General features: G+C 39.4%; 1 protein-coding gene across 5 annotated transcripts in view; it reads left to right on the top strand.

The window, feature by feature from the left end:
• The window catches only part of CEP170B (centrosomal protein 170B), a 91,760-nt gene extending 78,782 nt beyond the window's left edge, over positions 1-12,978 (top strand). For 3 of the 5 annotated variants that reach the window (XM_089778335.1, XM_075926447.2, XM_075926444.2), the window contains 6 exons: positions 3,243-3,281; positions 3,912-4,055; positions 5,841-5,929; positions 6,657-6,750; positions 7,773-7,824; positions 8,722-12,978. In XM_089778335.1, the coding sequence (XP_089634461.1) occupies positions 3,243-3,281; positions 3,912-4,055; positions 5,841-5,929; positions 6,657-6,750; positions 7,773-7,824; positions 8,722-8,954 (651 nt within the window). In that variant the 3' untranslated portion in view covers positions 8,955-12,978. The remainder of the gene's footprint in view (positions 1-3,242; positions 3,282-3,911; positions 4,056-5,840; positions 5,930-6,656; positions 6,751-7,772; positions 7,825-8,721) is intronic. The other 2 variants (XM_075926448.2, XM_075926446.2) reach the window with 1 other exon arrangement.
• Positions 12,979-13,338: the final 360 nt, after the last annotated feature.

Below are 13,338 nucleotides of genomic sequence, written 5' to 3'. Positions count from 1 at the left end.
GCTCCCCATGCGCTCCAGCTCCTGGGGAGCTCTCTGCCCCTTCCCCTTCCCTCCACATTGCTGCCTGTAGGCTGCATCTGTGCTCGGCTCTGTCCTTATCTGGACTAAAGTGTGGCACCCAGAACTGGACATAGTACCACTGCTGAGGCCTCCCCAGTGCTGAGCAGAGTGGAGATTACCTCCTGTGTCTTAGACATGACACTCCTGTTAATCCACCCCAGTTTTCCCTAACTGCATTATATTGTTGCTTTGTATTCCATTTGTGATGTACTCTAGCCCCCAGATTCTTTCTCGCAGTACTACCCCCTTGCCAGCTATTCCCCATTTGATAGCTGTGCATTTAATTTACTTCCTAATTGTAGCCCTTTGTCCTTGTCCTTGATTTCAGACCAGTTCTCCCATTTGTCAGGGTTGCTTGGAATTTTAATCCTGTCCCAGCTCAGTGTCATCCACAGGACCCCACTAGCTATGTCCTCCTCGTTTGACAGTGAACCATTGATAACTCCCCTTTCAGTACGCCTTTCAAACAAACTATGCACTTACCCTACGTTCATTTTATCTAGACCACATTTCTGTGGTTTGCTTATGAGAAAGTCCTGTTGGACTTTGTCAGAAACCCTAAAATCGAGTTGTATCATCTTTTACTTCCCTGTATTCAAGACAACAATAGCCCTGTCAAAGAAGGAAATTAAGTTGGTTTGGTGCTAGTTCCTTAAGTGCCCCAGGATGTATTTTGTCAGGCCCTGATGACTACACATTAGGCTACATCCCTTGTGGCAAGGGATAGAATATTATTACATCTGAAGATCTAGAAAAACAAGCTTAGGGCAAGGATGATTGGCACCATTTGACTTCTGCCCTGATGGTGCGGGAAGGCTAACGATGACCATATTAAATTGGTATATGTGAGGGCACAAGATGGGGGAACAGACACTGTCTGACAAGCAAACTACTGTGTGTAATTGAAAGCTATTTGATAAATTAGTACAGACCTGCCTGGCTTATAGTAAGGGGCTACGTCTACACTGGCATGATTTTCCGGAAATGCTTTTAACGGAAAAGTTTTCCATTAAAAGCATTTTCGGAAAAGTGCATCTAGATTGGCATGATGCTTTTCCGGAAAAGCACTTTTTCTGGAAAAGCGTCCGTGGCCAATCTAGATGCGCTTTTCCGCAAAAAAAGCCCCAATCATCATTTTCGCGATCGGGGCTTTTTTGCGGAAAACAGTACTGTGCTGTCTACACTGGCCCTTTTCCGGAACAGTTTTCCAGAAAAAGACTTTTGCCCGAACAGGAGAAGCATAGTTTTTCCGGAAAAGCACTGATGATTTTACATTAGATCGTCAGTGCTTTTCCAGAAATTCAAGCGGCCAGTGTAGACAGCTGGCAATTTTTTCCGGAAAAGCGGCTGATTTTCCGGAATAACCTGCCAGTGTAGACTCAGCCAGGGTGTGTATATAGAACATTATATGCCACTAATCTAGTCACCTGGTTTTCCAATGCTGAGTATCCATTCCTTTTCTAAGAAAGGAACAGTTCGGGGTCTCAACTTGTTCTTGATCCCCCATGCAAAGTAGGAAAAGGAGTAGCAACTTCTGTGATGTTTTCTAAGGCTTGGTCAGTGGGTACTAGCCTGGATTTTGGTAGAGGAAATAAATGTTTTAGAATACAAAATTGTATTCCGATGGCCCTAGCTAGAAGTAACTCACTGTAACTCAATGTCAGTGTTTTCAGTCTGTGCTGCTGTTTTCAGGGGTTTATAAAAGTGTCCATAAATATTCGCTCTGCCCTCATACTTGGTACAACAGCTTGGAGCCCTACACATACTGATTTTTTTAATGTTTTTATTTTGCTGCACTTGATTAAAAATTAAAAATTAGCCATGCTCCTTTAAAAGATAAAAATGGGGCCTTAAAAACTGAGCTTTTGTGCTTTACTCCTGATGTTTTGTCCTTACCAGTCCAGGATTGGGTTGGATTTAAACCAGGATGTTTTTCAAGTTTCCAAGTACACATTTAGTGAGGATTTTATTGCCCCTGTGCTATATAGTGTATGGATTATACAGTTCCCTGAAAGACCAACTTAAGCACTACTGAGAGTTTACAGCAAAGAGTACAAAGTACATGGCTTGCATTTTTTGAAAGTGACTTGTGGTTTTGAGCTTCTTAGTTACTAGATGCCAGCTTGAGATGCCCTTTAAAGAGGTCTAATATTTAGAAGTGCTGAATTTTAAGTTTAAGGTTTCTCAAGATGGACACAGCAAATCACTAGTCATTTTGAAAACTTAGGTCTGTGTTTAAAAATAAATTGCTAATGTTGTGTGGAAAACTTTTAAGTCTCCTTCAGTATTGTTATGGTATGTGTAAGGTATCAAGAATGCCTATTAGTGTGACATGGGCCAGTACTTTCAGATATGATAGAACTGTGGATAAGTATAAGCCAGTTTATCATGTGACTGTATTTCATAGGACCCTAATTATTGCATATGCCATATACAATATCGTGGTTTCAAAGCGATTGTTTATTTGATGGAATAACTATTACTTTTGCCCTTTCGTGACTCACTGTGTTAATTATTTGTATAAGATAGAAATGTCTCATTTGTTACCATTGATTTTTAGTGAATCTCATACCACTCACAGCATAGTGTACCAAAAACATTTCCAAAATCCTAAAGAGGACATTTTTAAAAACGAACAATAGAGGGCAGAATTGTGGGTATAATTCACAGTAATTGAACATTGTGTATTTTACCAAGCGTCTTCTGATTTCTGTCTGTTTATAACTCATGCTGTGTTTTGCAGTGCTCAAGAACAGCCAATACCCTGAGAACCCCAATTTCTCTTCACTTTGCTTGTGAGAGTTATGTGATATCATTAACCAACAGCCCATTGTACTGTCTTCATAGTTCCATGATCTGTGTTGCACAATTTCTCCTATTTCATTAAGGATGGCTCATATTACTGCAATTTGCTTCTTTTCAATGTAATCTGGGAATTGCTGCAGATCGTCTCTGGTGAATTGGTGTATGAACAAATTTTCAAAATGTCACAATGCATGTCCATGTTTAGGAACTTTCCATGGAAACATGCTGGTGCTTTTAAAATTTGTTTTCTGGAATGCACTTTTCGGTTTGCTACCTATTATGGTTTATCTTGTCCGTGCGCTTCCTTTGATAACTGCTGTCAGAGTCTTGTGATCAGTAATGATCTCTTTATCCCATTTGTTTCTGTTTTAACACAGATTGCTCGTACATCTTTACAACCGGCATATCCATCTCAGGTGCACTTTCCATCCCATTATTTTGTATCTGTGTCTTTAATGTTGTTTTCCTCACCTCCTCCAATGTTTTGTCTGAGTCCTATCAATTTTAACTTAGCAAATTAGTTGTCTTGCTTATTGTGTTTATCCTTTCTAATACTATTTACATATTTTAATTGCTTCTTTACCTTTTCTGTGTATTAATAGAGGTTGTATTTGCTTAATTTTAATGACACTTTAAGATTAAATTAGTTTTTTAGACTTTGATATATTAAAACATAAAATCCACATGTGTGAGCAGCTCTTTCTGGAAACAATCATTTCTGAATTCATCCCTGAATTCATACTAGGCAGGGATTTCTATAGTAAATGCTTGCTGTAACACGAAGGTTGCAAAGATGCACATGAGTAGTTACACTGAGTTTCATGGGACGGTTCCCATGTATAAATAAATATTTGCAGGATTGGAGTTTAAATCATTTGTTTCAGAACCCATTCCTGCCAGAGTAGGACATGTACTGTGGAGCTCTCTTCTTGGGCTTGCCTCAAAATCTCTAATACCTTTGGAAACGTGCCTGTTTGCTCGCCTTGTATTTTTTTTAATCTACACCATTGATAATTGCAACTGACTCATTGGTTATTATTTTTAAGCTGGTACAGCACATTCCAGAAGCAAGTCTGAACTACCAGAAGGTGCCTCCCGGGTCAGTGGGATTGAAGGATTTTGATCAAAATATGAACGACAATAGGGAAGAAGATCTCTCAAGAAAAACAAGAGCCAGAAACCGAGAGGAGGCAGGTTTTTTCCCCCTTTCCTTTCTAAAATTATAAAGTTGCAACACATATGTCTGTACTTCCTAACTAACCAGCTAGCTGAGGGAATTCAAAGAATTCCGGTGCTTGGGAGCCCTTGACTTTGTAGCTATAGAAACACATGTTTAGAAAAACCCTTGTACTGGATGCTGATAAGAGCTTTCTTTTTGGTGGAAATCACTGATAGAAACCAGCAAGAATTCTACAAGAAGAAACCAGGATGCTATGAACCAAGATTTTCAGAAGTCGCTAGTGAATGTAAGTGCTCCACCTTTTGAGTGCCAAATCTGAAAGCACTTAGGCCCCGTCTTCACTTGCCGCACTAGAGGCCAATCTTCCGGTGTTCAGTTTAGCAGGTCTAGTTAAGACCCGCTACATTGAATGCCGAGGGCGGCTCTGATCAGCACTGATATTCCTCGCAGTTGCAAGTAGTAAGGGAGGCTCACAGGAGTGTTTGCTTCTGTCGGCCTTCCTCTGTGAAGATGGTGCCAAGCTTGGCTTAAGGTAAGCCGACTCCAGCTCCATATTTTACATAGCTGGAGTTGCGTACTTTAACCCAAACTTCCAGGTCTTGACATGTAGACCTGGCCTTAGAGAGGCTTGGTTTCAGAACTATCTGAAAAAGGCCTTTTTTGAAAGGGGCATCACGTTCAGCACCAAGGTTCCCTCTAAACTGTCCTGTAGATGCTTAATGAGCCCTGCCAAGTTCTGCTCACAGAGCTGCCTGGCTGCCGGTGGGTGGGGGGCACTTCTCCCTCACCCACAGCAGCAGCTCCCTGCTGAGGACAGAGTAGCAAGTCTCTCCCAGGCGCTAGCTGAGAGAGAAGTGCTGCACGGCTTAGAGGGAACCTTGTTCAGCACCCTCAGTCACTAGTAACTTCTGAAAATCTTGTCCCTCCAGTCCATATTTGTGCTTTTGCTTTTGCAGCTGGTACAGTAGTAAGACAGACTATTCCTAGAACAAAATAATATTAAGGGGTGGCAGAACCTAGCTCTTCCTAATGAGCTTCTGTACTGGGGTTGAGTGTCCTGCCATGGCCTACTCATTGTATTCACCCAACTCTCAGTGAAGCATGGGCTTCTGTAGATTCTGTCCCCCACAATACAGGATAGAAGCACAAAAAGCCATGATGGCTACCAGGTATTTCAATGGGGGTCTTTGCCAGCTAAACTGGAAAGATGGCCCCCAAAAGCTTGGAAGTCTGTAATATAAAAGATGTGTGCTGTGAGCTATTTGTTAGATGGGTTAAGCTGATTGCCATGAGAATATAAAGCTTCCATTAAAAAGGCCATGGATACCCTATGGTAAAGTGCCTGGGTACATTGTTTTTGTATAGCATACCTTGCTTTTCCAAGGCTAACTCTGTGTGAGTAAACTGGATTTGAACTACAGTAGGGAAACACATTGACCAATTGCAATGGGGGTTTTCTGGTTTTGTCTTTAAAATCATGGTAGGGCTTCAGTGATGAGTTTAAAAAAATGCTCGAACAGTTTTATGACTGAAAATAATTCTCCCAGGCCTCTCCTCTTTTCTGTAATCTTAACAGATCAGTGCTAATCCCCTCAGTGAGGTACTGCAGTAAAGCTGCTTTTTTCTCTTCTCTTCTCTGTTGAGTTCTAAACATGAGCCACATTCAGGAAGCCTCAATTGCCATGTTACCATCTCCATCTGAAGAAATGAACTGTTTTGACACCGCCCTTATATTATATAAAAATGGCAACTATGAAGGCACGTTTTCAATATGATCCGCTCTGCTACATTTTAGGTAATCTTTGACAACCTGATGTTGAACCCGGTGTCACAATTATCCCACACGATCCGTGAAAATACAGAAAACCTGGCTGAAAAAATGAAGTAAGTTTTTAGCTTTGATCTAGAACTTACTCTTGCTTGTTGAGTTGTTTGTAGAAAGGGTGTGATTAATATATTACTCATGAAAGGAACAGGATTGTTATCCTGGGAGAACAGCGCATACTGCCAAAGCAGAAAGAAGGTTTTAGTTCCTAGTTCAGTTTTCATAAGCTTGTCCTGTAGCATAGTCTGTCCTTAGGTAACTGAAGCTCTGACCCTGCTTCCTAATGCAATGTCAGGTTGTTTGCATAAAAGTGTAAAGTTCATTGTATATGACACAATTAACTTTGTCATGGAAGACAGTGTCCAAATGATGGCTACTCAGAGTATGTGCCTGTTCTGTATTTGTGCATCTTAGCCTGCCCTGGAATAAGTCTCACCTATGAGAAGAAGGGGAGTACATTCTCTATTCTGTGCAATCCATGGACACCTCCCATCCCAACACTATTCCAAAACTCCTGTTGTGTATACATATTTTGATGGTGTTTGTTATGACACGCTCTGGGAGCAAGATGATCAGCTCCTAGGCCTTAGACCAGGCAGCATCTGGGGAATGAATTTCGGGTGCTTGAGGGCGAGATTCAAAGTGCAGAGGAAAGGCCCATGATCTCATCACGAATCTACAGAACCCCTTTGTTGCTATGCTTTGTGCCAATTGTATCCTGTAAACAAATTAGAAAATACATTGTTGGTGGACATTTTGTAAAAGACCCAATCTTGTGTGCTTCAGAATTCTGTTTCAGAACAGCGAAAGAACCTGGGAGGAGATGGAAGCCAAAATTAACTCAGAGAATGAAGTGCCAATTTTAAAGACCTCGAACAAGGTAATGTGCTTGTGTTAACTGATAAAAAAGTGCCAAGAAACTTGCTGAAGACAAGTCTTTGCCTAACAATTTATGGAATTAGGCGGAGGCTGTCAGAGCAGTTAGATGCCCGGCTAGCACTGAATTTTAATAGGATTTGGTTGTTAAGCTTTTTTAGACTCTGCTGAAAGTCCCAGCCTCAGCTTTGCATGTAAACATAACAGTGACACATGGTCACAATAAAATAATTTTCCATTGTAAGAAAAAAATGTAAGAAACCAAAGCAGTGAGCTTCAGAACCAGCCTATTTCCTACATTTTTATTAGTCCAAATGTATATATTGAATTTCCTCCTCCTCCTGTTTTAGGTGTGATTATTCTATATCGTCATACTGTTATTTTAATGTCAACTTCCCCTGTGTCTCCCCTTCATTAGTCTTCAAGGACCCAGGCTGGCTAAAGGAGGCATAAGCACAGCATCTTGTCTGTTTACCACTCTTCTCAGTGTCTCCCACCAGTGCAGCTCCATTGATGATAGCTCGGGCCCTACCACGTTCACAGTTCACTTTGATTAATTTCACAGCCACAGGGTCTTACATTTGATCAGTTTCATGAGGTCAGATGTCCTGAGCATAGGCAAAAGCCATGGGGGCTGTAGCCTCACGCCCGGGGGAAGCCAGGAGCGGGGGTAGAAGCCCTGAGCTTGCGTGGCCCCAGAGCCAAGGCAGGATGTCCAGTTATCATGGGTGTGGCCAAGTTTCCTGCAGTCCCATAAAGTTTGTTTACAGCCAGTAGGCTAGGCTCTGTGTTCTGTGCTGTTATTTAGCTCTAATTTACCCCTAAATGTCTTCTAAGAGTACTGGTCAGGTCCTAAGGGTGCTGGAGTAGAGAGGTTTATCCTGTATTTTGAGAAAATTAAGTAAATTCATATTTAGCTCTGAATCAGTACAAGGTAGAAAAACAAGGAATTCTGTGTAGGTTTGGATCCTAAAGTAGCTGCGTCATTGGTTAGTTAACTGATCTTTTTGGTGTATTTGTTTCTAGGAAATCAGTTCTATCCTAAAAGAGCTAAGAAGAGTTCAGAAACAACTCGAAGGTTGGTCATTTTACAATGTTCTCAGTTTCTCTGCTAAATGTAGATGACTAGAACAAAAAGTAAATATTGTTGTAACTTGTGGTTTGCTTTGTCAATTTAAAGTTTATGAATGTGAGGCACTCATTCATTTTATGCATGCTTGCTCCTCAATACATACACACAGAAGATATATAGGTGATGGCTATCTCTTGTGTTGCAAATGTAAGAAAGTTTCTGAATTCTGAAATGCTGAAGTTATTTCTGTAGAAATAGTTTGTTCACAATAATTAGGACTTCACCACAAGATGGATAAGCCAGCCATATGACTGGCAGCCCTATTCAGCCAATAAGTCATGCCGTATTTTCGTACTGTTTTTAAGCAAGTGTTTGTGTTGATTTAAATCCATTATAGAAGGTGTCATTCAGTAGAGTCGTGGTGTCCAACATGCTAGACACTAGCCACATGTGGCTTTTTGACCAGTGGAGTGTGGCTAGTTCGCTATAGTGGCTACTGCTTCAGAAGTGGTTGGACACCACAGTTATAGAGATAATAATATGCGCTCAATGCCTGACCCTTGTATCATAATAGTTAAGAAAATGCAAAAAATGTCTTATTGGAGAGTGTTTGGAGTCAGATAGGCGTTTCTCTTTTTCCAACTTAAACAGAAAATCTCAAGTCCCAATGGTAAAGGTCAATTTTTGAGGGGTTTTTATTTTTATTTATTTTGCTTATTAAAATTGCTTGGACATGAGGATAATTATAGAGGAGGTGGAGTACAGTCATGGAAAGGAAGAATACATTTTGACTACATTGGGCCCAAGAAGAGTCTAGAATTCTTAAGGTGAGAGACTTTCTGTGTAGAAATGCTGCTGAGTGTAGCTAATGTGCATTTGTCTGTCTCTTTTCTCCTTACCCAGTTATAAATGCTGTCATTGACCCCAGTGGGAACTTGGATGTAGTTGCCATTAACAAAGCATCCTCTGCTGCTACACAGTCTACAACCACTAAAGTCAGGACTGCTAGCCTTTCTGGCTCCACGTTGGAGGCTTTAGCACCAGTACAGATGAGAAATTACATCCAGAAATCAAACTGTGGATCTAGCCTACAAGATGCTAATTTCATTCCAGATGGAGAGAAATACGTGATCTGATACATTATTTTATATTGCTATCATATGTAATTTACTGTGGCGTTAGTTTTGTTGTCCGAGTGGTTGTGGACAATTCGTATGGAGCAGTTGTTTAGATTGCTAACAGACTGCACGCGCACACACACGCACACAATCTACGCTGTGTGAGTGAATGGCAAGTCTATGTATTTCTTTTGAACAAGACTAGCACTGTGGAGCAGCACATATTCAGCATAGAGGCAAACTCTGATTTTTTTAGACTACAACTCACTTAAATTCTTCCAGTGTGCCATAAGAAACAGGTTTTGCATTCCCTCCATTGCTATTGCTGAAGCTCTAAAGTGTTCTTGGATTAGCCTGTGTATTCTCAGTTATTGGTAGTTCAGTGGTAACAAGGTTCTGTTTAAAAAAAGTGTACTTTTTTGATTGTCACTATATTTTTGACTGCTTTTAAAAATAGAGCATTATAATTCTGTTGGAATCAACTTTACTTGCAATGTAATGGTGCATTAGAGTGGGTTTCTACAAGAAACACTATTGTAGTTGTATCAAAATTGGTTTCCGTGTTTGCACAAAAATAACAAACCACTTTGAATCTATGTGCATCATGCTTTCCGTACAAAACCTTTGTTTTTCCATTGGGAAGGTGTAAAATTTCTAATGTAGTTCCAGATTTTGAACATATTTCAGATACAAAGCTTCAAATATACAGGTGTAGATAAGCCTCATAACTGAGGTCAGTTTTTATAGTTGAGCTTGTCAAATTCTCATTATTTCAGTGTAATTGCAGTCTGAACACATTTTTGGAAAATGTAGTAATAATAATAACCAGGGCTCAACAAACTGTGGCGAAATCCACTCACCAGACCCGCACTGAGCATGCGCACACCGCCAGTGAACGGGGCAACTGGCTGAAATCTACTCACCACGGGCGAGTAGATAAACGGATTTGTCAAGCCCTCATAATAACAATAATCTTTCATATTGAGCTGCAAATTCTCCTGAATTGTCTGAAGAGCAAGTTGTCTGTGATCAGCCAATTGCTAAGAAAAGCATCTATTCCATTTGTTCATGTAATAAACTTACACAGTGGCTGGGAACTAGTATTCACTCTACAGCACTCAAAAATAATGGCTTAGATGTGGCTCTACCTTTACGAATAGTGTTGTCATGAGATTTTTCATATCCAAATGTGCTCGTATACACACCATCCTGTTGTATTTGTGAGAACCTACTCAGTAGTGTAAAGCAGCTGGCGTTACAAGGCAGCATTGGTATGACTCTTTTGGGGCTATTAGAATCTTAGGAACACTAAGGATTATTTTGCAGCAGCATTGAGCAATGTATTGTGTACTGTAAAATTAGCTTTTTATGTCCCATATGTCAAGCGAGCTGCCAAAATTCTAAACAATTAAGGCTTTCTAAAAGAGTGTTTGAGGGCCTTTTTGGAGAGTCTATTTGATGTATGGAGTGTGCAAACTGTAAATCTGTCCCTGTTGCATTAATTCCTCTTGACTGAAAAACAGTGAAAATATATCTGCATAGTTTTGGGAAACACTCTTATTGATGGAAGTAAGCAAATTAAATTCTACTCATACAGTGTATAATTTTGCTAATGAAAATAAGTTTCCCAAGCTTGATTGCTCTTTATGTACTGACTTTATATTTGGGGGGCAGAGGAGATCCATAATGAGGACAGTTAATTGACCTTTTCTCCTAGGATTTTGCTAATGTGTCAATTACATAAAGATAATTAAATAACTCTGCTGCTCACACAGTGTTTAGTGTACTAGCAAATGGCAGTATTCTGCTTTAAATGCCACCAGTGGGAGTTTTCCATTGATTTCAATGGGCACAGTCCTAAAGGAAGAGTTTGCTGGTTGGCCGTGCTATTGGGCCTTGTGAACATGGGGGGAAATAGTGTGGTTTTGCTAGCAATATAGCCAACAGAGAATATGGCTCAGTCACTACTGTAAATTGGAGAGATAAACCAAACTTAAAGTGAACACTGTGATGATGGAATTAAAATTTACCTTGTAGAATAGCTAAGAACTTGGCCTTTAAATTTCTCTGGACTGCCTATTCTGTTAATGCTGTCTGATTGCTTGTTCCAGTGTATTCTTTTGAAATACTTGCCTGTGTCCTTAGTTAAGATCATAAATAGTGGTATGGCACCTTACACATGGTAATTAGTTTTCAAAAGTCTCCTTAGTTAGGGTCTGATCTAGCAAGGTGCTGACTCCTATTTATCAGAAGTTGGAAAGTTTCAGCAACATAAGGGATCAGCCCAGTAGTTAGTTTTGCAGTAGACAAGTGTGTATTTGAGTTGCTCCTCAATATCATATCTTTTTATTTGTTTTTACTTTTTACCACATTTTCCCACCCTCGTGGCTATGCTCTTTTATTGGTTTTGTTTCTTGACAACATATCCTTGATGTGATTTCCGCTTACTTTCACCTGGAAACTTACTAGTTTCTCCTTTCATGAAGTGACCCATCAGAAATGAATTTTCTCCCTGTGCTGGTCCTCTGCTCTTGGTACCCAAATAGCTTCATTGTCAGTTGCATAAGCCTAGAAATATGGTACCTTTTAGAAACAATTGGAAATAAAGCCGGAGTCATGAATCTCTAAAAGTTTTAGTCTGAGGGTGAGAAAAAGCATAACCTGACTTTGTTTCACTTGGACTCATTTGTTCAGTGCAAGATAAAATACACCTTTTTCTCAGCATGAATTTCTTATTCTTTCAAGACTATTTTAATTGCAGTTCTATTATGTAATCATTTGGGTGCTGAAATGTAACATGAGTACATATGAGGTATTTAACTAATCTGAAGTATACCTCATTCTGCATTTGTCTGTTAAAATTAAGCCAAAGAGCAAGCCACATGATTATAAACTATCAGCCAAGGTTCAGTCTTATAAGCAGTACTGTATGTGACAAAAAAAAGTGTATGTACAGCTCTGATTTGAATTTCACAACCATTTAGGGTCTGATCCAATGGCTATTAGAACCAATGAAAAGAAACCTATGGACTTCAATGGTCATTGGTTAAATTTCACTGAGCTTAAATGGTACTCCACTGACCCAGTTGTCATCCATACAGCATATTGTTTTTATATTTGTTGTATTTACATTGAACAAAATTAGGCTAGCCTTTTCAAGGAGGCCTAAGGGGGTTCTGCACCCAATTCTTACTGAATGTCCCTGGGAATGTTAACACCCTTAGGCACCTTTGAAAATCTCAGCCCTAGTTCTTTTACTATACTTGAAAACTGTGCTCTCATTTTGATTGTTTTTGAATGTTAAATTCTTCAGACTTCATGATGGAGTGAATGTAAATTCCTAGGAAAATGCATCAGTGCTTTGTGAGCAAGAGCCTAAGCGTGTCTACAGTACTGTCGTGTTGTGGTCATGCTGTGAGTGTGAATAAAGCCTCAGTCATCCTTGAATATTTTAATAAAGAAAAACGTTACAGAATGTTTACATACAGCCTACTGAAAAAAAGTGTTTAAAATATATAAATGCAAGATTCTACTAGTTTTTTCTTCATTTTTGCAGATCACACTAGATATTTTTAAAATTCAGCAAATCTGTGTAATGACTTTGCAAAAAAATAAAAAGTTAACTACCTGTTTACTTTGGATGTACCTTGTGCTGAATTGTGCCTATCTGACTATCTGCTGTTGTTAATGCTGCCGATTCTGCTGTTCTAAACTCTTCACTGGATCATTCCATTTGCATGCAACACAAATGCAAGCTGTCTGAGAAGCTGAAACACACTTGTATGACTTGAATTGAATAATGACTCTCACTTTTTCCCACACCCTCTTCTTGAAATGTTGTGTATAATTTTTATTCATATTTCTCCCACCGAATTTCTTTCTCTTGTTTTTTGAATGGTAATTTATTTTGTTTTGATGATAGACAGTATCTGTACATTTTGTTCCAAGGTGATATTGTGGCTGTCTTTAAAAATAAATTGTTATTTTATATAATTTTATCATAAAATTTCTCTAATAAATCATTCTTTTATCATGTGACAAATACGATTCTGGGGTTTTTTGAGAGTTAATGTTATGATACAGGAAATATTAAGAGAATTAAACTATTGATCTTACACTGCCCTTTATAATGTCATGGAGGATCATATTGTTCCATAGTAGCAAACACGACTAGAGTCTCTTACAACTGCCATATTGTTGCTCACAAAGAGTGCCCATGTAATGCACACAGAATTTCCTGTGTGGATTCTGTTGCAGAATAGGGTCCTGAAAATCACCTTCTGTTCTGAGGCCCTCTTCTTCTGAACATGGGTGGGTTTGTGTTGCATTGCAGTTGATGGGACATGATTCCTTTGCTGCAATTAATGATGGTATTTTTAGGGTTTAAACCAGCTTCATTCTA

The sequence above is a fragment of the Pelodiscus sinensis genome, chromosome 5, assembly GCF_052426305.1.
Source record: "Pelodiscus sinensis isolate ZL-2025 chromosome 5, ASM5242630v1, whole genome shotgun sequence".
In the NCBI taxonomy this organism is placed as follows: domain Eukaryota; kingdom Metazoa; phylum Chordata; order Testudines; family Trionychidae; genus Pelodiscus; species Pelodiscus sinensis.
This window is presented reverse-complemented; position numbering and strand designations above follow the sequence as displayed.